This window comes from Stenella coeruleoalba, assembly GCF_951394435.1.
Source record: "Stenella coeruleoalba genome assembly, chromosome: 15".
NCBI lineage: Eukaryota > Metazoa > Chordata > Mammalia > Artiodactyla > Delphinidae > Stenella > Stenella coeruleoalba.
Window position 1 is genome coordinate 84,562,658 of NC_137161.1, and position 24,835 is coordinate 84,587,492.

Sequence of the window (24,835 nt, forward strand, 5' to 3'; positions counted from 1 at the left end):
AGAGCCTTGCAGGGAGAGGCCTCAGGGCCCCAGCCATGGAAGAGCAGCAGCTTGTGTGGCCGTGGGTGGGTCCCCTTTCCTCTCTGAGCCTCAGTTGTCCCTTCTGTCAAATGGGCACGGTCAACTCAGCCTGCTGGTACCTCCCTAGGCCAGGTAACAGCTTCTTACTTTTAAATGATTATTGTTGGCAGATGTTAAAAATGTACGTAGTCGAGAAGCACTAGATTGTGAACTTTAAAAGGGTGAATTTTATGGTGCGTCAATTACAGCTAATAAAATTATTTCGAAAGAAGAAAGGACGTATGTCCTATAGATCTTGCTGGAGGAATTTGTGTTTAAATAGATATTTCTTTTTTTTCCCCCAAATTAAAATTGACTGTTATCTGTTTGAAATGACCAATAAATAACGTATCCTATAAATTTAAATGACATTACATTATATATATTTGAGGCATTGATCTTTGTCTAAATTAATCTCTTATCTATGAGTAGTGGTTTATTTTAAAGTTGAAAATATTTTGAAGTGAAAAATTTCTGAGTGTGTTAGCATCCATACATAGCTCTTAAAGAAAATGTATGTAGTCAAATCTAGCATGTTTTTTTTTCCTTTTTTTTTTTTACTTTTATGGCTTTACCTTAAGTGTTATGGTTAGGAAGGTCTTCCCTTTCCCAAGTTTACATAAGTATTTACCTATATTTTCTCCTGTTTCCTTTACGGTTTAACTTTTAATTTTAAACTCTGTATTCCCACCGCCGTTTCTTATGTATGTGGTGATTCCTCCCCAAACGATTAGGCAGTTATTTATCTACCATTTAAAAATGTTCCTTTTATCATATGTTAGCTTCATATACGTGTACGTGGGTCCCGTTTCACAAGTTGGCCTATTCTTATACTAGTGCCAAACCATGTCACTTATTTTAGCTTTTGTTGCATCTCAATACTTGGCAGTGAAATCTCTCCCCGTTAGTTTTCCTACTCAACATTTTCCCTGCGATTTGTATGTATTTTTACAGATTACCTTCCCCCCGCCAAGTTTACTTGTTTAAATATGTACGTTTAAGTTGTATCTATTAATTACATAATATCCATCAAATTATGTATTACATAATTTAAATACATATATACATATATTGTACGTGTATATTTAAATACATACTCACCGCAAAAAATAAGTCCTGTCTGAAAACGTATAAAAGAGCTGAAATCCCCCTCTCACCCCCTCCCCAATGTGACGCCCCAGGTGCAACCACCATTAATGGTTCGTTGTGTCTCTCTTACATTTTTTTTTTTTTTCTGCACCACTTGGCTTGCGGGATGTTCGTTCCCTGACCAGAGACTGAACCCTGGCAGGGAAAGCGCTGAGTCCTAACCACTGGACCGCCAGAGAATTCCCTCCATTTTTTATCTATAGGCAAGTCTACGTGGATATGCGGACGTATCGACTTGTTTGTTCTTCTTTTCCAAAAATGGGATCACACTGTTCTACGACATGCTCTTCTCACTTGGCATGTTGTCGTGGGCGTGTGTCCGTGCCTGTCACATGGTCACCCTGCCTCGTGAGATTGCTGTGAAGATGGCATGAGTTACCTCACGTGAGGCCCCTTGCGCTGTGTACGAGGCCTGGCACACAGTAAGCACTGGGAAGTGTTACTGTAACATGTCCTTAATACTCAGGTATCACCGCTTGAGAACTGGGTGCGTGACTATACGTATGTTCAATGAAATACTACCCAGCTGTTCCAAAGACTGGCATGGACCTCCGCGTGGGGATGTAGCCTGATCTCCACAAGACTCTGTCGTGGAACGGATGTCTCAGGACGGCAGGGATGGTGCGAGCCCCCTTTTCTAAAATGATTAGTTCCTCTGCACACGTACATGTATATGAAGTGCAGACCGTAGGTATATCGTGCGTGTCTAGACAATTCTGGAAGGATACCGGCAGACACCGTTACTGGTGGTGAGCGGTGATACCTGCGGGAAGTGGGCTCAGGGAGAGGGGGCAGTGGGCTCTTCTTACTCCCCGTTCCCTCCGTCCCTCCTGTTCGTTGAGCCCCCATAACCAACAGAAACCCAGGTGTTAATGGTGCGCACCTCAGAGGGCTGGGACTGCTGCCTTTTTCTTGCTGCACTTCATTTTTCTCTACAATTTTTCGCCGTGAGTATGTATTACTTTAAAAAAGCGTGATAAAATATGCGTAGGATTTATGATCTTAACCACTTTTAAGTACAATTCAGGGGCGTGAAGTACCTTCGCCTTGTCGTGCATCCGTCACCACGATCCATCCACGGAACTTTCTCATCGTCCCAAACTGAACCTCTGTCCCCGTGCCACACTAACTCCCCTCCCCCACCCCCAGCCCCCCAGGCGCCACCCTTCTACTTCCTGCCTATGATCTTGACTCCTCCGGGGACCTCACGTAAATGGAATCCTACAGTATCTGTCCTTTTGTGGCTGGCTGATTGCACTTTGCATAACATCCTTGAGGTCCGTCCATGTTGTATCATGTGTCAGAGTTTCCTTCCTTTTTAAGGCTGAATAATACTCCATTGTATAAAGTAACGTGAATAACGCTTTGTTTATCCGTTCTTCTCGTGATGGACACTTGGGTTACTGCCACCTTTTGGCTACTGTGAATAATGCTGCTGTGAACTTGGATGTACAAGTACCTGTTTGAGTCTCTGCTTTCACTTCTTTGGGGATACACCCAGATAGACTGCTTTTTAGAGAAGATAACAAAGCTAGAACATATTCTTTGAGATTTTGATAGAAATGCGTTACACTGGAGAATGAATTTGGGGAGAACTGATGACGTCACTGTGTTGAGATGCCCCGCCTGGGGCTCTGGGCTGCCTCACCGTCCACGCGTCTTCTCGCCTTGGGTGGTGGGGGAATGGCTGGGTGATTCTGGTCTTGCTGGCTGCTCGTCTGACCTGTGCTCACCCTTGTCCTTGCCGACAGCCCAACACCGAGGGCATCTGGGAGCTGGTGACCGGAGGGGTCTTCTACTGCTTGGGCACGGTGTTCTTCAAGAGTGACGGGAGGATCCCCTTTGCCCACGCCATCTGGCATCTCTTTGTGGCATTTGGTGCTGGTACCCACTACTATGCCATCTGGAGGTACCTGTATCTGCCCAGCACCCTGCAGGCCAAGGTGTCCAAATGAGGTGTCAGCCTGCACAGGACATTTAGGCTTTTGGAGCAGAGCATCACAGGGAGTGCTTCTGTGAACTTGAGCCCAGCGCCCAGCGCCCAGGCCCCCCGTCTTCCCTCCTATGGGTAGAGCTTTTTGATGGGTCCAAGGTTACTTCTGGTGACAGCCAGACCACCCCTTGGGTCCTAGGTGAGAACGAAAGCATTTAATCATTTTTACAGAGGAGAAATTAACCCTGTAATGTGTTTCTATTCTAGACAAATGTTTCCTAATACAACATCGTCAGAAAAGGGGGCAGACGTGGTCCTGGCCAATTGAGGAATGATGGGCCAATATGAGCTTCCTATAAGGTCCTGAGAAATCTATCAGGGAGTCTAGTGGGTTAGTTATACCTGGGTGGCCAGGGCCTCCTTCTCTGCTACCAAAGTCCTGGCTGGGGAATTGTCCCCTGCTCAGGGAAAGTCACCCAGCTTGTAGATCAGGGCTGGTGAAGATCCACGACCGTGGCAGACATCACCAATCAACTGCAGCGTGGCGTGGTATCAGGATCCTTCCCAAGACTGCTCTGGGAAGCCACTACCAATCGACTTGGCACTCATGATGGCACCTCTTGGCCTTGCTTGCCCCGTGTGCTCTGCACTGGGGTCATGGCCAGACCAGTTCAGTGTCTCCATGTCAGGGAGCAGGCTTATCCCCTAGAGGGGCCGGTTTGGGCCCGTGGGGGGAGACCGAGTGTACCCAGAGCAGCCCCTGTCGCTCTGCTGCACCATAGCTGGTTCTCAGTGCAGAGGAATGGGTGGCTGGGGATGGGAAAGCTGTCGCTTGGCCATTTGTTCTCATGCCGAAAAGTCCAGAGAAATTATGAGAGCCATTCACTGGGGGTGGGGTGGGAATGGGGAGGGGCAGGCAGACCCCAAGAACTTGTGTACTTGCTCCCGGTTTAGGGTTTGTGGTTCAGATTCTTACCGGGTGCCCATCAGCGGCCCTTGGAGTCTCCTCCGATGAGCCCTAGAGAGAAGGCCTCGGCTAATTTGATAGGGATCTGGGCAGAGTGACTGGGTCACCCCAGCCTCTGAATCCCCCAGTCGCCCAAAGAAAAGGCTTCCAGGGGCCTATCCTCGGCCCCCTCCCAGGGCTGGGCCAGCGATCTGTACCCGGCACAGGGACGTTTCCTGGGAGGGATCCAGGCCTAGATCCGGGGTCTGACCTGGAATCTCAGACTCTCTGGGTCAAGATCGGTCTCATTCTACAGGCTTCATTCTACGACTCCCAACCAGAGTCAAGTGGGCAAAGACAAGATGCCTTATGCTTAGTTCTCGTACATTCCAGGGTATTTCAGGACTCCGGCAGCTGGAATCCCACATCCAAGCCGGTATTAAATCGTCCGACACATTCCTCAGGCAGGCAGGTTCTGAGCTGGGAGATGCCTTGGGGATGTTCTGTCCTCTTGCCCGTGTGTGTGTGTGTGTGTGTGTGTGTGTGTGTGTGTGTGTGTGTGTGTGTGTGTGTGTGTGTGTGTGTGTGTGTCTCTACACTGACACTCTCTTGCCCGTGTGTGTGTGTGTGTGTGTGTGTCTCTCTCTCTCTCTACACTGACACTCCCAGACCCTGGAAGCTGCCTCTGTTCTGCACACCTGCCCTGTGGAGTCCACCAAGTACTTCTCATCATTTGGGGTCAGGGTTGGAGTTGGGGGGGAGGGGAAGCTTTGCGGGGGAAGGGCAGGCTGGAGGGCAAGGCTTGCCCCTGGTTGGGGGCAGGGACACTGTGACCTGACCTCTGCCTGAGCCTGAGGTGGGGAGGGGTCACGTGGGTCCTGGGATGCTGTTCAGGAAAGCTCCCAAAGCGGGGCATGGCAAGCGAGATGACAGTCCCGTCATCAAGGGGTTGATGGGGACCAAAGCCCCGTGACAGGGCCAATGCTGGGTGCTTGGGACACTGACCCGGGCTCTCTTTACTGGCCCCCCAACCCCCGCTGAACTCCTCTGATACCTGCGTCTCATTGTTCCTCCTCCTGGGTGTTGGGTCTTACATTTTCCCCTAGACAGCCTGCCCTGTTATCTCCCACACCTTTTGGGGTGCCGGTTCCTCTGATGGGAACTCTGTTCACCCGTCATTCACCCAACTCACTCCTACACATCCTTCAAAGCCCTACTCGGGCATCAGCACTGAAGAACTTCCGACCTTCCTCTGACTTAGGGGCTCCCTCCTCTGCTTCCCCAAAGCCCCTGGGCTCATCTGCCCACACTCGGAGCCCTGTCCTTTGTCACCCTGGTACTTGCACCTGCCACCCAACCCAGGAGCTCCTGGAGGGAGGGACTGCGTCTTGCTAGACTTGGGACCAATTGCGGCATCGCCCCCTTGCTGAGGTCTTGGGCCAATTCCTTAACCTCTCTGGGCCTCAGTGTCCTCTGCTGTAAGATGGGTGTGATAAGGCTACACCTTGCAGGGTTGCTTGAAGATTCAGCAAGATAATGACTGTAAAACATCAGGCCTGGTGTCCTAATTAGCTCCCTTGGTTGGAAGGCAACCCCTGCTAATGATAATGAGGGGACAGAGCCTGTGCTACCCAAAGGAATGAATCACTAATGGTGGAATTTCTGACTGTGGACAGGCTGGTGAGGACACTGGAGAGTATTCTGGGTATTCTGTGCGGCCTTGACCACACTCCCCCACCCCCATTCCAATTCAGGACCTGCTTCCCATGAACTGTCTCTCTTCCCCAGCATCATTCTGAGAGTGAATTTCCCAGGATTCCATTTAATCCAAGCCTAGACCCTGGACCTCCTCCAGATATATCACGAACATTGCAGGAAAGGAAAAGACGTTCCTTAGGCCCGTCTCTTCTTAGGTAAGGCCCTGTCCCAGGAGCATTCTAGGCTGTGCCCTGGGCATGTGGAGTGGAGAGGTCACGACACTGGAAATTCAGATGCCCGCCAGCTCCCTCTTCCTTGAAGCTGTCATGTGCCAGGACGACCCAGCATGGCGGCTGTTTTGCCCCAAGGAGCCAGGGGAGCAGTTGGCAGCGGACTGGCCTGTTTGACATTCCGGGCACTTTGGCAAGTGCTCCTGAGCTGGGCACTGCCGGGGCGCAATGAGGGGTGGGAGCTGATGCGGAGGCTGGAGGTGAAGTGGGTGGGGAGAGGCTCCCATTTCAACAGCACACGTCCATGGCACCCCGTGCTGGCGGCCAGGCCTGCAGTTGCCCACCTGCTTAGTTAATCCGTTGGCCATGGTCGGGACAAACCAGAGCAGGCGCGCTTGCTGGTGGAGGCCTGGTCCCCAGCCGGCAGGGTTTCCCTGAAAGGCCCAGAGCAGGACTTGCTCCGGGCTGTCCCTAGGGCCACCAGCCCCTCAGGCCAGGGAGGGATTGAAATCAATATCATAGACCAGAGCTGCCTTTCTGTCTTGATTGGAAATTGAACGTATGCTGGGAACAGGGCTGAGCATCCTTCTTTCCATCAGCCTCGGGCTCAGGCTGGGAAAGAACCCTAGGAAAGCCCTGGCGGGGAGGGGGACAGAGATGGGACTTGCAGGTGGGCCTGGATCTGGAGCTCTGCGGTACCCCGCACAGTGGGGTGACTTAGGAGGTGGCAGTCCTGGGCTTCAGCTTAGCCAGCTCTTTTCCAGACCTGTCTGCCAAAGCCAGAGTGTTCTGAATGTTTTGCTGCAGCTCTGCCTGAGCGCCGGCACTGGGGCCCGGGCCTCCATGGGGAACACGCGGAGGGGCTGCTCAGGCAGCCCACAGACCCACGCTGACTTCAGGCACCACGGGTGCTCAGAGGGGCAGGTGGAGCTCAGAGGCTGGGAGATGGGTCTAGAGACCTGGTCAGAAAGGCACCTGTCAAATTTGCTGCCACGTACTGTGTAACCAGATGCTGAGACGTAGGCTCTGGGAATAGCATCGCGGGGTCTGTGGGGTCCGGAAGGTGCCCGTGGAAACCCCAGCAGCCACTTCCACATGTGCACACCTGCTCAGGTGTACTCACGGGAGGAGCAGGAAGCTGAGGGAGGCGGGGGCTTACCTGCAGGGCGCTCCTCCCGGGGGCCGGTCTCTGTGCCAGTGGCTTTAGAGATGCTCTCTCCACTGACGGACATGCACCCTCACTCCCACCCCGTGAGGCGAGGATTACTGGCTGGTCTTACAAAGCAGGAAACCAAAGCACAGGGAGGTTTGGCGACTTTCCCAAGGGCACCCAGCTTCGAACCGGCAGAGCGAAGCTTTGAAGCCAGGACTCTCTAACCCCCAACCGTCACGTCCCTTGAGCAGATCTCCTGCTTCCAAGGAAACCCACTACCCCCAAGTCTTTCCTCCAGGGAGGAAAGCCACGCTCAAAATTTTTAACAATTAAAAACAAACAAAAAAAACCCCACACCCTGGCCTGCAGCCAATTTCCATGGTGTAAATACCAACCCCCCTTCCCCCACAATGGCCCGTTTCACCCTACCGGAGTGACGTTCCTGAAGATGCGTACAAGCCAGGCCCAGCACACCACTACCCCCTGCTTCCCGGTGGTGTTCCTCTCGGAGGCTGGCCAGGGATGCAGCTCGGAAGGAACCTGGGGTCAGGCCTGTCACCGAGACACACAGAAGTTTTGTCTCAGGAATCTGGAGCCAGTCCAGCCCTACTCTGGCCTGCGTGCAAGGCCCCCGGCCGGTCCTCATTCTCTGTGCCTCAGTTTCCTCATCTGTAAAATGGAGCTTGCGATTGGTGTATGGAACCGCCCTGTCCTGTTAACTGCGGGGCCAAGGCCACGGCTTCGCTGGAAGAAGTCAGAGCAGCTGTTCTCAGCCCTAGGGTTTGGCCAGCAAACCACCCAGGGAGATGCTGAACTGCAGAAAACCACCCAGGGAGATGCTAAACTGCAGACCCCAGATCCCCACCCACTCCCCGGAATGCTGAGCCAGCGGGTCATGGTGGAAGGGCAGTTGGAACTCTGGAGCCTGAACTTCCAGCAAACTCCCGGGTGGTTTGGACACTGGTTCCAGAAGCCCTGCTCTGGAGCTCATCTTCTCTGAGGCCCGGCCCTGCTTGTTAGTGGTGAGGTTCTCCAGGGGACAGAACTCGTGTCCAGGGGCTGGGGACCTAACCAGTGCTCTTGCTTTTCGCTGTCTCTTTTTCATGTGGTTTCACGTTAACCCTCCCAGCAGCCTGCGTTTATACACAAGGCCATGCCTTAAACTGGGCCCTGGCACTGATTTTTCCTAGCTCAGTCCCAAGTCCTGTGTGATTTCCATGGTCTTTACCGTCACTCTGGGAGGCAGGTATGAGCCCATTTTACTGACTTGGAGACTGTGGCTCGGAGAGGTTAAGTAACTTGTGAAGGGAAAGTAGAAATAAAGAATCCCGAATGGACAGAGAAATAAGAGACATCGTCAACAGCAATGCTGTCCGGGATGGTAGCTGTTAAATGCAGGTGGCTCTTTAAGTCAATTAACTACCCGCATCAGAAGTACTCAGTAGCCCCACGGGGCCAGTGGCTGCCTTTCTGGACAGCCTAGCCATAGATCATTTCCATCGTGGCCGAAAGTTCTATTGGATAATGCTGGTAGATCAGTGGTTCTCAAACTGGTCTTGGAACCCCTTTGAACTCTTAAAAACCACTGAGGACACCAAAGAACTTTGGTTTATGGGCTCTATCTATGAACATTCATCATACAGGATGAGAAATTAAACCCGACAGTATTCTAAAATGCCTGTTAATTCATAAACTCATTACACGTTAACATAAGTAACATTTTTCTATTAAAGATAACGGTATTGTTTCCAAACACAAGAAGATTTAGGGGGAAGAGTGGCATCATTTGTGTTTTTGCAAATCTCTTGAACGTCTGGCTTAACGGAGGGCCCCCGAGTCTCCCGTCTGCTTTTGCGTTTGGCTCTGTGGCTTCTGACATCACCCATCCCGTAGCCTCTGGAGAGCTTTGCGTGAAAGCATGGGTGGGAAAGAGGCAAATAATGTCGTAGGATCGTGATGAAAACAGGTTGACTTTGGGAACCCCCTGGAAGGGTCTTGGGGGGCCCGTGGGCCCAGACTAAACGTGGTTAGGAGCCAGGGGTAAGGGCTTCCATGGTGGCGCAGTGGTTGAGAGTCCGCCTGCCGAGGCAGGGGACACGGGTTCGTGCCCCGGTCCGGGAAGATCCCACATGCCGCGGAGCGGCTGGGCCTGTGAGCCGTGGCTGCTGAGCCTGCGCGTCCAGAGCCTGTGCTCCGCAACGGGAGAAGCCACGGCAGTGAGAGGCCCGCCTACCGCCAAAAAAAAGAACCAGGGCTGGATCCGGAGTTGTCCCCTTTGCTTTACATCTGGAGACGCTCTGTCAGCGGTCCTTATCGTAGACCAATGCTATCTAATTTTAGCCCATTTTAGCTGAACCTGGAGACGTGGGCAGGACAGAGAGGCAGGAGGGGTGTGAGCAGTGGTCTGGGGTGCCCTCTCGATGTTGAGGGCAGGCCCTGTGGCCGTCGACTGTTGGCAATGCCCAGTGCCCAGCAGAGCGCCCAGCGCTTAGTAGGTGCTCAGACACGTGCTTGGGAGGAACGGGCGACTTTGAGCTTGGTCTGGCTTGGGGCCCACCTCCTCCTCCCTGAGGCTGGGAAGCCTTGGCGAGGGAGCCTCCTGTAGTCTAGGTCCCTTTACATCTGGGGCCGGAAGCGGCAAGTTCACTACCAGGGGCCGCGGGGACACTGACCGCCCTGGCCTTTACTCTTGGTGTCTCTGCACGTCGGAAGATACCTCGGAGCACTCCCGGGAGGCTCTCGGGCTCGTTTTTCCAACTCAAGTTCGTAGCGAGCTTTGCCTCTGCCCTGAGTGGGTCTGCAGCCCCCAGGGTGAAGGAAACAGGACCCCGGTGAAACAGACAAGGTCTTCACGTGTCAGGGTGGCCTTGAGGAGGGACCCTGAGACTCATTTGCGGGAGTACATACCCAAGTGACTTGGAAGGGGGTTGTTTCCTTAAAGATGTTTTCATTATAAAAATATATGCTTACTGAACTTCCCTGGTGGTGCAGTGGTTAAGAATCCGCCTGCCAGTGCAGGGGACACAGGTTTGAGCCCTGGTCCGGGAAGATCCCACATGCCGTGGAGCAGCTAAGCCCATGCGCCACAACTACTGAGCCTGCACTCTAGAGCCCGTGAACCACAACTACTGAGCCCACGCACCACAACTACTGAAGCCCATGCACCTAGAGCCCGTGCTCCGCAACAAAGAGAAGCCACTGAAATGAGAAGCCTGCGCGCTGCGATGGAGTAGCCCCTGCTCGCCGCAACTAGAGAAAGCCCGCACGCAGCAACAAAGACCCAACGCGGCCAAAAATAAATACATTTAAAATAAAGTATCAATAAAAGCTTTGGAAAAAATATACACTTACTATAAAAATTTCAGAAAACGCTAGACAGGTAGAAAATAGTTGACAGTGTCTGCCTCAGGTAACCAACCACTCACCTTTTTCTTTCTGTTCTCTCCACTCAATGTGTACTTTTAAACTTCGGTGTTTTCTTCTCTTGCTATAGACACCTTTACACCCTACCTTTTTTCTTAACTTTCTGAGTATTTTTTCTTATTATTTCAAGCCCTTTATAAACATTATTTTAAAAGTCTACATTGAGTGGGTGTACCACAATTTCTTTTCTTTTTTTTTTTTTTTTGCGGTACGCGGGCCTCTCACCGTTGTGGCCTCTCCCGTTGTGGAGCACAGGCTCCGGACGCGCAGGCTCAGCGGCCATGGCTCACGGGCCCAGCCGCTCGCAGCATGTGGGATCCTCCCGGACAGGGGCACGAACCTGTGTCCCCTGCATCGGCAGGCGGACTCTCAACCACTGCGCCACCAGGGAAGCCCACCACAATTTCTCTAATCGTGCTTTTAATTCAGGTGATAAACATAGCTCTGTGATGAGGATCTTTCGACATAAAGTTTTCCCTCATATTGAGCGTGTTTTCTTTAGGCCACACGAAGACGATAGGTGAAATTTGTTTCCTGCTCTCGGGCTGCCCAGTCCTGGCCGCCACCTTCCTGCTGTCATTGGGCTGATGATTTCCTACAATTGGCCACTGTCCCTGTCCCCGAGGGAGTCTGGGCATCCAGTAACCTCCTGCCTGGGTGCCGCCAGAGAGCTGGATTATCTGGGAGGTTAGGAAAAGTCAACCCTGGCGTAAGGTGTGAGCTGTGGAGGAGGGAGGGGCGTGTGTCTGTCCTGCAGGTGGTCTGGTTGGTGGCACAGGAGGGAGATGCGTGCGGGTTGTGGAGGGGGTGCTGCAGACGCCACCCTGTTTGACACTGTCAACCGCCGGTGGGAGGTGAGAAGTCACAGAGGGCACCGGTGTGCTTTACATGCGTGTGGCGCCCTGGAGACCGAATGCTAGGTATTCAGGAACTTGGAAAGTCCTTAAACCGTGGCTCGTGTGAGACTGGTCAGGGTGGGAATATTTACACCGTGGAAATCGGCAAAGGCTGCACCCCAGAGCTTAACGTTTTTGGAAGCTGGTTTACCAGTGAGCTGCAGCCTTCACCCTATGGACACTTTTCTGTGTTCCGTCCCCTCTTCATAATTAACAGGTCAGATACACACAATCACAAACGTGCTCATTCTCATCCGTGTTCTCATATATTTCTCCCTGCAAAACCTGGCAAGATGAAATTACTGTTTGCATATTACACGGGGAGACTGAGACTGCTCAGAGAGGCTAAGTGATTTGCCCAGGGTGGTCCAGCGGGGCAGGGCCTGGGATCCAGGTCATGGTCCTTGGGTGTTGCATCTTCCTCCTCCCATGGTGCTGGGCTGTCTTGCTCCCGAGGGCTGAGCTCTGGGGCAGCAGGTGAAGGCATCTTCTTAATGTCCTTCTGGGGCCTCGTTGCCACCAGGTTTCAAGAGGAATCTGCCTACTTCTGTGCAGGTGTAGGTCCTGCTGCTTGTTAAGGCCTTTCTTGAGGGGGGAACAGGAGCTCTGATTGTCTTACCTACTGACTTTTATACACCTATCGTGTCTACAGTGTTGAGATGGGCATTTGTGGCATGACTTTTAAAAACTGTCCTGCTGGTATTGGACCCTTTCTGTGGTTGTGAGATTTTGCCATTTTTGTATTAACAAGATATTTGATAAACATTTGTATTAAGAAGAATAACCCTGCTGGTGAATGTGATTGTCTCCAGTGGAGTAGAAAGAACTTAAATAAATAAAAATTCAAGATGCCTCATGCTTGCCCAGTTGTCTTCTTAAAAATAACACGGGTCGGATCTTTTTATAAAGGCAGCCACTGTTCGTTGTAGAAAACTTGGAATATTTAGAAAAGTATAAAGTAAAAACCCTGTATTAGCTGTCTATTGCTGTCTAATAAATTATCCTAAAATACGGTCTTAAAACAACAAATAATCATCAATGCCTCTCATGGCTTCTGTCAGTCAGGAATTCAGAATCTGGGCTTGAGCTGGAGAGGAGACTCATCCGAAGGTGTATCCGCTCACATGGTGGTTGATGCTGGGAGCCAACTATAGCCCTCACTGGGGAGCTTGGCCAAACACCCTGCTTTAAAACGTAGATTTTATTGTTATTCAGGTATAGTGAGGCCAAAAGATCAGGAGATGGCTGCCACTGAAAAGACAGTTTGTTACTCACAGATTCCCAAGAGAAGGGGGCCTGTGATACCAGGCAGGGCCACACAGGGAAGCAGCAGGGTGGGTCAGGAGGCAGGGGGGTGGGGGGAAATGTGGGCCAGAGCCTTTATTGTGGTTTTCCTGGGAAGCAATGGGAGAGGCAGTATAAGCAGTCTTGGTATTGGCTAGTTTGAATCATTTCAGTGGGCTCTGGGGCGTAGGCGCTGTCCCTATTCATGTGGTAATTTTACTGGGGTGATGAGGACTGGGAATACTAGCCTAGAGTATAAAAGTCCAATAGAGAAGGTGGGGAGGTGTGGTCTCCAGGTGGGTTGATTTGCATATGCAAGGTGTGCTCACAGGTGAACTGTTTACTGGCTCTAGGGATGGTTTACTATCTCCACTCTGCAAGGGGCAGTCTCCCCATGGTCCCAAAGGCCCCATATGTCAAAACATCGGAAGAAAAGACATACTTAATACACACCCACAAGCGTCTTCCTCACGTGGCCTGGGCTTCCTTACAACATTGTGGCTGGGTCCCGAGAACGAGGCAGGCAGGAGACATAATGTCTTTTATGACCTAGCTTTGGAAGTTTGCATCGTCCATGCTGCCATGTTCTGTTGTTGGACCCAGCCAAAAAGATCCTGCCAAGACCGAGGGGAGGGAAGGCAGACCTCCTGCCCACACCTGGTTCAGGAGGGTCCTGAGTAAGAAGACTGTGTGGGATGGGGTAGGTACTGCTGTGGGTGTGTTGACGTGGCTATCTTTGGAAATTGCAATCTGCCACAAGCTCCGTGGCCCAGAAGTAATCACTGTGAAAACTCCCTACTCTCCTGCTTGCCCACGTTTTTGAATGTGCTATATTACAAGGGAGGAATAATCTGTTGGTAATGAAACTTTGTGATCTTGGACAAGTCCCTTAGCCTCTCCTGGCTTCTGTTCCACATCAGTGCAGACGGTGGATTACATCAGGGGCTCTCACACATTTCTTTCCTTGGGTACTAGAAAAATATGTCCAGCTGGACCAAGCTCTTTCGTCCCCAATTTGAAAAATGGCCACGTGTTCTCAAGTCTCAGTTAAAAATAGAAGTTAATATGTAGTATTTTCTCCATCTTAATTATTTTTTGCAAACATACATCATAAGCCAAATGGTACCTTCTAAAAAAATGCTTCCAGGTAACATATCAAGTAAACAATAAAAAAATTAATTTTCATGGAAATGTCAGACCCAACCAAGGGTCTGACACTTGGTTCTTCCACAGTATGTTTTCTTGAGGCCATATTTGCCCATATTTGTGAGTTTGTGTTTATCACATGGTCATGTTTTTGGCTAATGAAATTAATCCTGATACCTACATGGCTTGAAATATAACTTTTCAACATACTCCCAGTCCCAAGAGCACTAGAAACTAGAACTGAAAAGTTTCCTAATCACTGGGGTAGATGATTTCTTAAATCCCACCCAGCCTAAAATTTTTAACAGTTAATTAAACGTGATTCAAAGTTCTTTACAACAGACCTGGCATTAAAAGGTAAAGTAACTTGGGCTTCCCTGGTGGCGCAGTGGTTGAGAGTCCGCCTGCCGAGGCAGCGGACACGGGTTCGTGCCCCGGTCCGGGAGGATCCCACGTGCCGCGGAGCGGCTGGGCCCGTGAGCCCTGGCTGCTGAGCCTGCGCGTCCGGAACCTGTGCTCTGCAACGGGAGAGGCCGCAACAGTGAGGGGCCCGCGTATCGCAAAAAAAAAAAAAAAAAAGGTAAAGTAACTTGACATCGTGATCTATTTTAATGGGGTGGTCCTGGCACCCTATATATTACTCTGTAGCTCTGGCACCCCCTACTGAGCTAGGCTGGGACCCTCTGCTGAAGGGCTGGCACCTGGACAAGGGTCTCCTCAAACAACAGAATACAAAGAAACTAAAAGGGACTAAAAATAACTGCAGGCATGCGCAAACGGGGCAAATTAGGAACAATGAGATACAAAAAGGCCACAAACCAACTGCCACTTCTGAGCCGCCTGGAGCAAAAGCAGGGCATGTTCCCTGCACCACCAAGGGGGTGGGCAGCCCACCTAAGCCGCCCCTTCGGCCGCCCCTTGCCCCTCCCCCAACCGTTACTTGCTTTCACTCCCTTGTGCGGCAGCCTGGCCTGAACTCCTCGTCTGGCCTCTTGTCAATTTCTGTTGCTTCAAGAGCCCAAGGACCCGGGTGGGTAACGATACAACTCTGAAGTCCTGGCGTCCCACACGTTACCAGTGCCGGGAGGTACTCACTGTCAACTGGAAGTTGTTCAGCAGAGGATGTGGGACGAAAAATAACACTTTCAGAGCTTTTGCCAGATGAGCCTACGGGGAATGACCAGGCCCGAAGCACTGGCATTCTGGGTAGTGGTGCCGACATCACTGAGCATGAAACCTGAGCGTTAAACCACTTGTTTCCAGCCCCTTCTAGGGATGCGGATGTAACAGTCTCTGAAAGAAAGGCTGGGATCTAACGTCCTCCCTGTGCCTGCTGCCTCCTTCCCTTCCTCTCTCCTGGCCTCCGAGAGCCCAGTCTCTCCGCCCCGGGACCGGCCATCCCGTGGGAACCTGCCCTTTGACCTTAACCAGATGGTTTTCCTTTGGGCTCATTTGGTTTTTTCCTAGATTGAGTCCCAGGACTCTGCCGCCCTCTGGTGGCCACAGAGGGCAGCTCAACACTCCATTTTTGTCCCATGGATTTCCAAAGATATTTAACCTCACAGTTCAAAAACTTGTTTTGCTCACATGCCAGTGGGGCAGGTGCAGGAATACGAAGATGAATAAAATTCAGTACTTGCCCTTGAGAAGCTTCCAGTTGAGGGAGGGAGTGAGAGGTTGAGATAGGTGGAAATCTATTCATTCCTTTGTTTATTCTTATAACAAATATTTATGGAGCCCCTATTTGGTGCCAAGCGTAGCAGTAGAGAGATGAGGCGCCTGCCTTTACAGAACTGAAATCCTAGTGTGTGTTAAATACACACAAAAATCACACACAAATATCACACACAAAAATAGTGATAAAGGCCTGTGAATTAAACGAGACAGGTTATGAGACAGAGAATGACCACAGGGGTGGCCACCATGAGAATGGTCAGGAGATGATAGTGGAGATGGGTTTTAATGAGAGGAAAATGGCACCACGCCAACACAACGGGACAAGCATTTGGGGAAGAGGACACAGCAGGGGAAAGGTTTCAGAGGAGGGAACGAGCTTAATGTGTTCGAAAACAGAAGTTCGTCGTGCTGGGGCTCCGTGGTGGAGGGAGAGAGCAGGTGGAGTGGTCCGCAGGGGCCAGCTGGAGGAAGGGTAGCGATTAGAGGACTCCAGGCCAAGCAGGAACAACATCTGATTTGCATTTAAGGAACATGGTTTGATAAAGTGTGGACTTGGTTAATAAAAAGGTAAAAAATAAAAGTCTGTGGGAGCACAGAGGAGGGGCATGTAGCCAAGTCTGGGGGTCAGGGAGGCCTTTCTGGATAAGGGGTGTTCGTTTGTCTATCGCTGCATAACAAATTGCCCCAAAACTTAGTGGTGCAAATCAGTAATAAACATTTATCATCTCACGTAGTTTCTGACGGTTGGGAATGTGGAAGCAGCTTTGCTGGGTGGTCCTGGATGCAGTCAGGATGTTGGTCAGGGTTGCAGCCCTCTGAAGGTTTTGCTGGGGCTGGGGGACCTGCATCCAGGATGGCTCACGCCGACGGCAAGTTGGTGATATCTGTTTGCGGGAGGCGTTGGTTTTCTCACCACGTGGACTTCTCTAGGGCTGCTTGAGTGTCCTCCCAGCATGGCGGCTAGCTCCCTCCAGAGGGGATGGTCCAAGAAGGGCAGAAGCCAAGTCTTTTTTAAAAAATTAATTATTTTTTATTTTTGGCTGCATTAGGTCTTCGTTGCTGCGCACGGGCTTTCTCTAGTCACAGCGAGCGGGGGCTACTCTTTGTTGCGGTGCGCAGGCTTCTCATTGCGGTGGCTTCTCTTGTTGCGGAGCATGGGCTCTAGGTGCACGGGCTTCAGTAGTTTTGGCACGCGGGCTCAGTAGTTGTGGCTCGTGGGCTCTAGAGCGCAGGCTCAGTAGTTGTGGTGCACAGGCTTAGTGGCTCCAGGGCATGTGGGATCTTCCCGGACCACGCCTCGAACCCGTGTCCCCTGCCTTGGCAGGTGGATTCTTAACCATTGCACCATGAGGGAAGCCCAGCCAGGTCTTTTATAATGACACTGTCATTTTGGCAACGTCTTACTGTTTACACAGGTTAGCCCTGTTCAACCTGGGAGGGGACTACACCCAGGTGTGAAAACTAGAGGGTGTGAATCACTGTGGGCCACTTTGGAGGGGAGCAACTACATAAGCAACACCTAATCTGAGTCTTAAAGGATGAGTAGAAATTAGCCAGGTGATGAAGATTGGCATTAGGGGCTGAATTGTGTTTCCTTAAAATCCGTACATTGAAACTCTAACCCCCAGCACCTCCGAATGTGACTGTATTTGGAGATGGGGCCTTCAAAGAAGTGATTAAGTTAAAATGAGGTCATTAGGGTGGGCCCTAATCCAGTCTGACTGGTGTCCTTATAAGAGGCGATTAGGACACAGACACACACATAGGAAAGGCTGTGTGAGGACGCAGGGAGAAGCTGACCGTCTACAAGCCAAGGAGAGAGGCCTCAGAAGAAATCAACCCTGCCGGCATCTTGATCTCGGACTTCTAGCCTCCAGAACCGTGAGAAAATAAATTTCCACCGTTTAAGCCCCCAGTCTGTGCTATTTTGTTATGGCAGCCTTGGAAAAGGCAGAGGGGGTGGCCTGAGCAAAGATAGAGATGTGTGAAACGGCGTAGTAATAGCAAATAGTTGGCATCATTAGATCCTGAAGAGCAGGGGCCCGTGAATTTTTCTGTAAAGGGCCAGATACTAAATATTTTAGGCTTTGGGGGCTGTAAAGTCTCTGTTGCATGAAAGCAGTTTTAGACAATACACAAAGGGGTGTGGCTGTGTTCCAATAAAACTTTATTTACAAAAACAGCAGCTCAGATTTGGCCCACAGGTGGGAGTTTGCCAACCCTTGCTGAAGAGGGTTGCTGGGAGGGGTGGGCTTTGCGACAGGATCATGGTGAGGAATGCCTTAGGAGGAAAACACAGGTTTAAACCCAGGCTCTCCTTCCAGCTCTGATATTTGCCTCTTTGGGTTCAGAGTGGGGTAGGTTGTACATGTTTATGGGGAGTCCTGAAAGGTTTTTTTTTTTTTTCGGTACGCGGGGCTCTCACTGTTGTGGCCTCTCCCGCTGCGGAGCACAGGCTCCGGACGCACAGGCTCAGCGGCCATGGCTCACGGGCCCAGCCGCTCCGCGGCATGTGGGATCTTCCCGGACCGGGGCACGAACCCGTGTCCCCTGCCTCGGCAGGCGGACTCTCAACCACTGTGCCACCAGGGAAGCCCTGAAAGGATGTTTTTTAATCACACAGTCCAAGGCTCAATTCTTGGCTTTACCTCTAGCTGTTTGACCTCTCTGGGTGTAACAACGTCTGCCTCACAAGAGTTGATGGGAGCTTTAGATGAGATGACCAACGTGAAGCCCCTGGCATAGAGTCTGGCATACAGTAGGCGGTCAGTAAATGTCTGTTCCCTCCTCCCCACTTTCCCCTTCGCAAATTTGGGGTCATTACCATATAACTTTATACCCCAACCACTGTCAACAAAAAGATTTACTCTCAGGGTCAGAATTCAAGAATTCATCTTTTTATCCGAGGCCACGTGAATCCCCCAGGTCTAGACCATGAGCAGACAAAGGGAGCTGTCTGTGAGAAGCCTTTCTCCAAGGCGAAACCCCAGCCCGACGACCGGTGCCAAAGTGAGCTCTAAGGACACGAACTTCTTTTAAAACAAGTTACCCGAGGAGGGCCGTTGGGCCAGAGCCCCGGAGCTGACCTGGCCCCGTTTTGCATCGTTTTAAGCAGAAGAGTGCCATGATCTGATTTGTCATTTAAGACTCTGGCTGCTGGGTGGGGGACAGATTGTAAGGGAGATGGAGCCTGCCACCCTTGTCCTCTTTCTGTGTTTTGGATGTTCATATATGTCACAGCTCTGTACCGCCCCCTTCTCATCAGCGCTTGCCTTACCCTGCTTCCTCTTTTCCTTGGCCTTGTCCGCCTAGGGACTAGAAGGTGGGGACAAAACAATTTGCCAGTCCCCGCCCCCAGCCTGAGGCTGGCACGTGGCCCCGGAGCTTAGCACTGGCCCCGCCCCTGCATAGGCCCCGCCCCTTGAGCTGAAGCTTAGGGGGTGCGCCGCACAGCCCCGCCTCTCCGCAGCCAACCCCGCCCTTCCCTGCCTTCAAGGCCACGCTCACACCCATTAATTGGTCTGCTGGTGGTGCAGGCGCTCAGCCCTACCCCTCATCAGCTCCGCCCCCTCTAGGCCCCGCCCCTCCCAAGCCTTGTGTACGACCGTTGGGTGGCCGCAGGAGGAGCCAGGGCCCAGCCCTTTTCGTATCGCCCCAACCATCCCCGGAGGCTCCGCCCCCTCGATGTCTCATCCTAGTCCATTGGGCCTGTAGCTAGTCCCTCGGAGGCCCCGCCCCTCCCCAAGGCCCCGCTCCATTTATTGGGTGGCCGCAGGAGGAGCCCGAGCTCTCCTCTTCCAGCCGCCGGCTCCGCCCAGCACGAGGCACCGCCCACATAGGTCCCGCCCCCCCGAGGGCCCGCCTGGTCTGTTGGGCTGCCGGCAGGAGGCGCCGCGCCATGCGCGGGTCCGGAGCAAGGGCTCCAGCTGACGGCGGGTGTGGGAGCCGCGCGGGAACGCGGCGGCGGCGGCGGCGGGCTGTGTTGGAGGTGAGTGCGGGGTGCGAGAGGAGCGGAGGCGGGGGTCGCTCCGTGGCGTACGGGGCTCCGGGGCGCAGAGGCTGGCCGGGCGGGGAGGCCGCGGGCGCGCGCTGGGGCAGCTGGGCCCGCACGGGGCATTTCTCCGGCCACCCAGGCTCCGCTTGTCCGGTTGCCATGGAAACAGGCGGCTCTCCTGGTGGGGGGGACCCGGGCGCGGCCTCGGGGGGCGGGTCCCACAGGCTGGCTACATGGGCGAGGGCGGCCCAGCCTGCGGGTTCCAGGGGGTCAGCTGCGGCCAGCCCCCCTGCAACCCCTGGAGCCTGGCACCTCAACGGCGGGGTCCCCCGGGCCTCAGTCTCTCTGGCCCCCTTGGAGAGAGGTCTGCAGGTGGGCACAAGGCGCCGGCGTCTGTACCTTCCCTCCAGGGTTGGGGGGACATCCCCCGGCCCACAGCCTGCCCCGGTTTTCCTGTTCACACAGCAGCGCGTTCCCCACTCGTGTGCCAGCTGAAAGCATTGTCTCCCAGCTATTTCTGTACCACTTCCAGCCGCTCGACAAGTAGTGCATCTAAGGAAACATGCAGAGCTGGGGCTCCTGGGGAACCCTTCAGAAGAAACTGGATTGTTTCCCATTAGGGAGCCAGTCGCTGGGGCTGGGGAGGGGCTGCAGACCCAGACACTCGGGCTCCCAGCACCTGGTCAAGTGTTTGATTAATCTGAATTGCTGAAAAGAATTTTGAGTCCCCGCCCACCAGTGATTACAGGTGTCTCTGGTTAGTTACAGGTGTCTCCCGTTAGCACAGGCCACCTCTCCTTCATTCCAGAGAGGAGCCAGCCATTAATCCCGCTGGCAGAAAAATTCCGCCCCCTCTCAAGGGGCTAGCATGTCAGATTTAAATCTGGTTAAATTATTTTTGTATTTAAAAGCGTTACTCTGACTTGTCAAGATAGGATTTACGGCCGGTGGGGATAAGGCAGAGCCTGAGAAGCTACCCTCTTCCCTTCCTGCCCTGGTGGAAATTCTAATGGATCCCACATTGCAGTGTTGGAATGGCCGTGTCCCTCCACCCATTTGGTCAGCCCCACAGTGACCTCACTCGCTGCTGTGACATGGGCTTGTTTTCATCAGAAATCGGACTCTTCCTTGAGAACAAGAGAAAAACATTCTCCAGGAGAAGCAACAGCAAGCGACGTACAGCCTTGGGCCCCTGTTTCTCCGAGTATTTGTGTGAAAGAGGAGAGAACTGAGCAGAAAAGGAAAAGGCAGGTCATGCTTCCGAAAAAACAGATCTGGTGACCCCGGGTGTGCTCGGCTCTGTAGGAAACTCCTGCACTCCTCTTGCCCTTTGCACAAACGCATCTGGCCCATTTTGACGGAGAGGCCGTGCTCTGCATTTTGTGGTTGTGGAGGAAGGGCACACATGAGCAATGGCCACACTCTGTGGTTCCTCTCTGAAGATGGCCACAGAGGGAGTGACCGTGAGGAGAAGAGAGCCTCCTGATAAAACGGATCGAGTAGATCAGGGTCTGTGTTTACTGGGACTTCTTTGGGCTTATGAAGCAGTTACTGGAAGGGAGAGAGTCACCGTCTGTCCTACATTTTCTACCCCATTTTCGTGATGCTAACTTTGCCCTAGAAAAGGAGGGAGTGGGCTCTCTTCCAAGGCCCTGGGAGGGGACCTAGCAGCTGCGTATTTGTAATTTTCTATTTCTTTCTTAATTAAAGCAGAATTGTATAAGCTTCAGACCTTACAGAGCCTGTAAGGTTCACCCCTGGGTACAAAACAGCATTTTACTTCTCCGTTGTATCTGAGGGCCTTTTGAATCCCCGTGTTTACTTTGTGACTTTTCTGGGAGTTGGGCTTCTGCTGAGACCTGGTTTTCTACTGTTTCCGCCGTTTTCCACATTGTATTTAAATTTACCCTCGGCATTACCTCCAAAGGCAGAGGTTTCCCAGCCAGACGCTGCCTGGTGGCAGGGGCTGCCCTGGGGGCCCCTGGGGGTTTGGGTCGGGACCACCGGGGCCGTGCCTGACGTGAGCCAGGTGTCTGTGGAGGGGTCAGGTCCGCCGAGAACGTGTGGTGGCCAGAGGCACGTGCTGGGAATTTCTGAGGCGGGTTGTGTGACGTTCAGAAGGCGCCGTGGTTTGAAGCCGCTGATGTGATGTGCGAACCAAAGCCGTGTGCCTGTCACATGAGGGCTACTGGAAACGCTTCTGTTGTAAGTTTGGCCGGGGCCTTGGATGGGGCCGAGGGGGGAGCCGCAACCTGCTCTGGGCTCCGCAGCGGCTGACAGGGAGGCGTGGGCACTTTCCTCGGGGGAGGGGAAGCAGCCTCCGGCTAGATACTGCTTCGTAGCTCTACTCCCCAGCCCGGAGGCCCTCGTGTGCTCCTCTGCTTGGGACACTTGGCTGTTCTCAGCAGGCTCAGGCTTCGGAAGGCTGGTCCGCAGTAAAAGGCTCTGCGTGGTAAACGGTGAGAAGGACGCTGTTGGCACAGGAGGAGTGCCGCCCCCCACCCCACCATGGGGCAGACCTTCGTGTTCGGAACCCAGTCTTTGGTGCGTGAAGTCGTCAGAGCATCTTGAAGGGTGCAGGGTTCGCCGAGGATGTCAGGTGGCTGGTTCTAGAGGAACTGAAGGGCGGGTCTGCTGCTCAGCCTTCGTTCACGACAGCCCTGGTGGGAGTGATGACGTCGCAGATGTGACCGAGGCCCAGGGGCCAGCCGGGAAGAGCCCAGTTCAGTGTCAGCGTCGAGGCTGGGCCACTTGCCCTGTTGGGCCCCTCGGGGTCGGGTCGCTCCTTTTCTTTGGGGGGCTCCCTAGGCATTTTTCCCGCCCTGGGCAGTCCCCTCCCCTTCCCGAAAGCCTCTCCCACCGCCTGTGACCACGAGTGAGTCAGAGCTGAAAAGAGGACCGTAGCGGAGTTCAGTGCTGACATTCATCCACGGCAGGTGCCCAGAGCTGCTCTCACCAGGTCCTGGGCCACTGTTTCCAGAGCCTTCTAGAAAATGGCCCTTTCTTCTTCGGTCTGTCTGCCTGGAAGTGGGGCACAGAGTCAGGAGATGGGCGGTGTTCAGCCTCCACCAACTCGTTGTGAAGCAGGACATCTTCCTGGGACTCTGCCCGCCTGCTCCCCCGGAGCTTTGGGTGTGTGGGGGGGTCTGACGAACTCTCTGTCTGGAACCCTACGCCTTTGGGGCATTAAGCACACGAGAGTCATGACTTTATGACGCACCTTGTTGCCCCAGAGCTGTTTTCTCATTTACCCGGCAAGACTGCCTCTCCGGCCTGGCCAGTGCCCGAAAGCCAGGCTGGACGCCGTGGGTGGACACATGCATTCCAGCCGTGCCTCCACTGCTTCTGGAAGGGCCCTTTTGTGTGCATTGTGGTCATGTGTCCGTTCTAGTGCCGCCGTCCCAGGGAAGTGGCTCCTCAGAGCCAGGACCAGTCATCCGGGAGCAGCATCCTGGGGGCGTGTTTTGAATGCCCGGTCGCTTACTGCCCTGCTCGTGTGGCTGCCACCTGGCCTGATTGCCTAGTTCCACTGCTGTTTGTGATGAATTTTCGGTAGCATAGGCTGTGGTGCGGGGGAGGTGGAGTTTAGGAAGACACGGCCTTGTGCGCTCAGAGTTGTTTATGACTTTGGGTGCGATGGGATAGATGGGGGCTGACTCAGATGAGGCCGGGCAACCCCGCCGGGACTCCACCCTGCGAGCACCACCCAGCCCCACCCTGGCCGGCCCTGTTTCTTGGTAGCTTGCTGTGCGGAGCGCGTGGTGCCCAGGCTTCTCGTGTCTTGGCTTTGGGTGACCTCACCGTGCTTCCCAGTAATGGCTTGCCTTGAAGGGCATTTCAGCCCCTTCCAACCTGCTTTGTCCCCTGCGGTCCCGCCGGCTTCGTCTGTATCCTCACTGTTGGACCCGGCCGAGGTGCCATGTCCGCGGCTTCTGCTGGGGCGCCGGGCCCTAGATGGCCGGTCCAGTCTGTTGATGTTCCCCCAAGCCTCGTGGGCTCCTGTCGCTCTGCTGGTCGATGGTAACCTGCCTTTCATTTTCTCCCAGGACGCGGCCTTTTCCCGGCCGTTGGCCAGAGCCCTCAGTGCTCGTCCGTGAAGACGGGCCCACCATGTTCTATGGGACCCACTTCATCATGTCCCCACCTGCCAAGAGCAAGCTGAAGCGGCAGGGCCAGCTGCTGTCCAGCGTGCTGTCCCGGACGCTGAGCTACAAGTACCGTGACCTGGACACCACCTGCTCCAGCCTGGGCAGCAGCGACGACCCGGCCGAGCTCTCCACCCAGCTCTCGGCCCCTGGGGTCCTGAAGGTGTTCGGGGACAGCGTGTGCACGGGCACCCACTACAAGAGCGTCCTGGCCACCGGCACGTCCAGCGCCCGGGAGCTGGTGAGGGAGGCCCTGGAGCGCTACGCCCTGAGCCCCGAGCGTGCCGGCCAGTACGTGCTGTGCGACGTGGTGGGCCAGGCCGGCGACTCCGGGCGGCAGTGGAAGGCCGAGGGCTTCCGGGTGTTCGGCGACAACGAGAAGCCCCTCCTGATCCAGGAGTTATGGAAACCCCGAGAAGGCTTGTCCCGGAGGTTTGAGCTGAGAAAGAGGTCGGAGATGGAGGAGCTGGCAGCCAGGGACGTGGACACCGTGACGGCAGGTGAGGAGCGGCGCGAGGAGGCGCGGGGCGGCCGCCGCTCCGGGAAGCACCGGGCAGGCGTGTTGTTGAGGAGGCCCGTGGGCCTCTGCCGCGGTGGCGCTCAGGACGGCCTCTTCTCCCTGCTCTGCGGGGCTGTCTGCAGGGCGCCTGCTGGTGGTCATTCCGCGCTCCTCACGCGTCTTGCAGTGCCGTGGGGCGATTTCTGCTTTCGGTTGAAGATGGCCGTCCAGGGCTCTGGCACGCGCGTCACTGGCCGCAGAGAGGACCTTGTCCCGTGCGGGCGGCACACGCGGTTCGGAAAGCCCCTCAGTGCCCGAGGCGCCGGGGCAGTCTCAGGGGCAAGCGCACGCGAAGGCGGTGGAGGAAGCGGGTCTCCGGAGGTGCGGTGCGTTGGGGGGCGCGCCGGGGCAGTGGAGGTCGTGCTGGGAGCAGCACTGAGGCCCTGCCCGGGGCCGGGGCGCTCCAGGCCCTGCGGGACGCTGCTCTGCTCACTCGGCGGAAAGAAGCTCATTGTCTTAATAGGGAAGCGCCATAAAACATGGGTGTTTTTCAGACGCCCACAGACTCTTCAGCGCATCTCAGGTCACGTTTGGCTTTGGTG

At 53.8% G+C, this 24,835-nt stretch overlaps 1 protein-coding gene across 1 annotated transcript in view; it reads left to right on the forward strand.

Moving 5' to 3' along the window:
* Window positions 1-24,835, forward strand: part of RADIL (Rap associating with DIL domain) — a 127,883-nt gene that overhangs the window by 45,437 nt on the left and 57,611 nt on the right. The window contains 1 exon segment of the mRNA XM_079944721.1: window positions 23,636-24,234. Coding sequence (XP_079800847.1) covers window positions 23,636-24,234 — 599 coding nt within the window.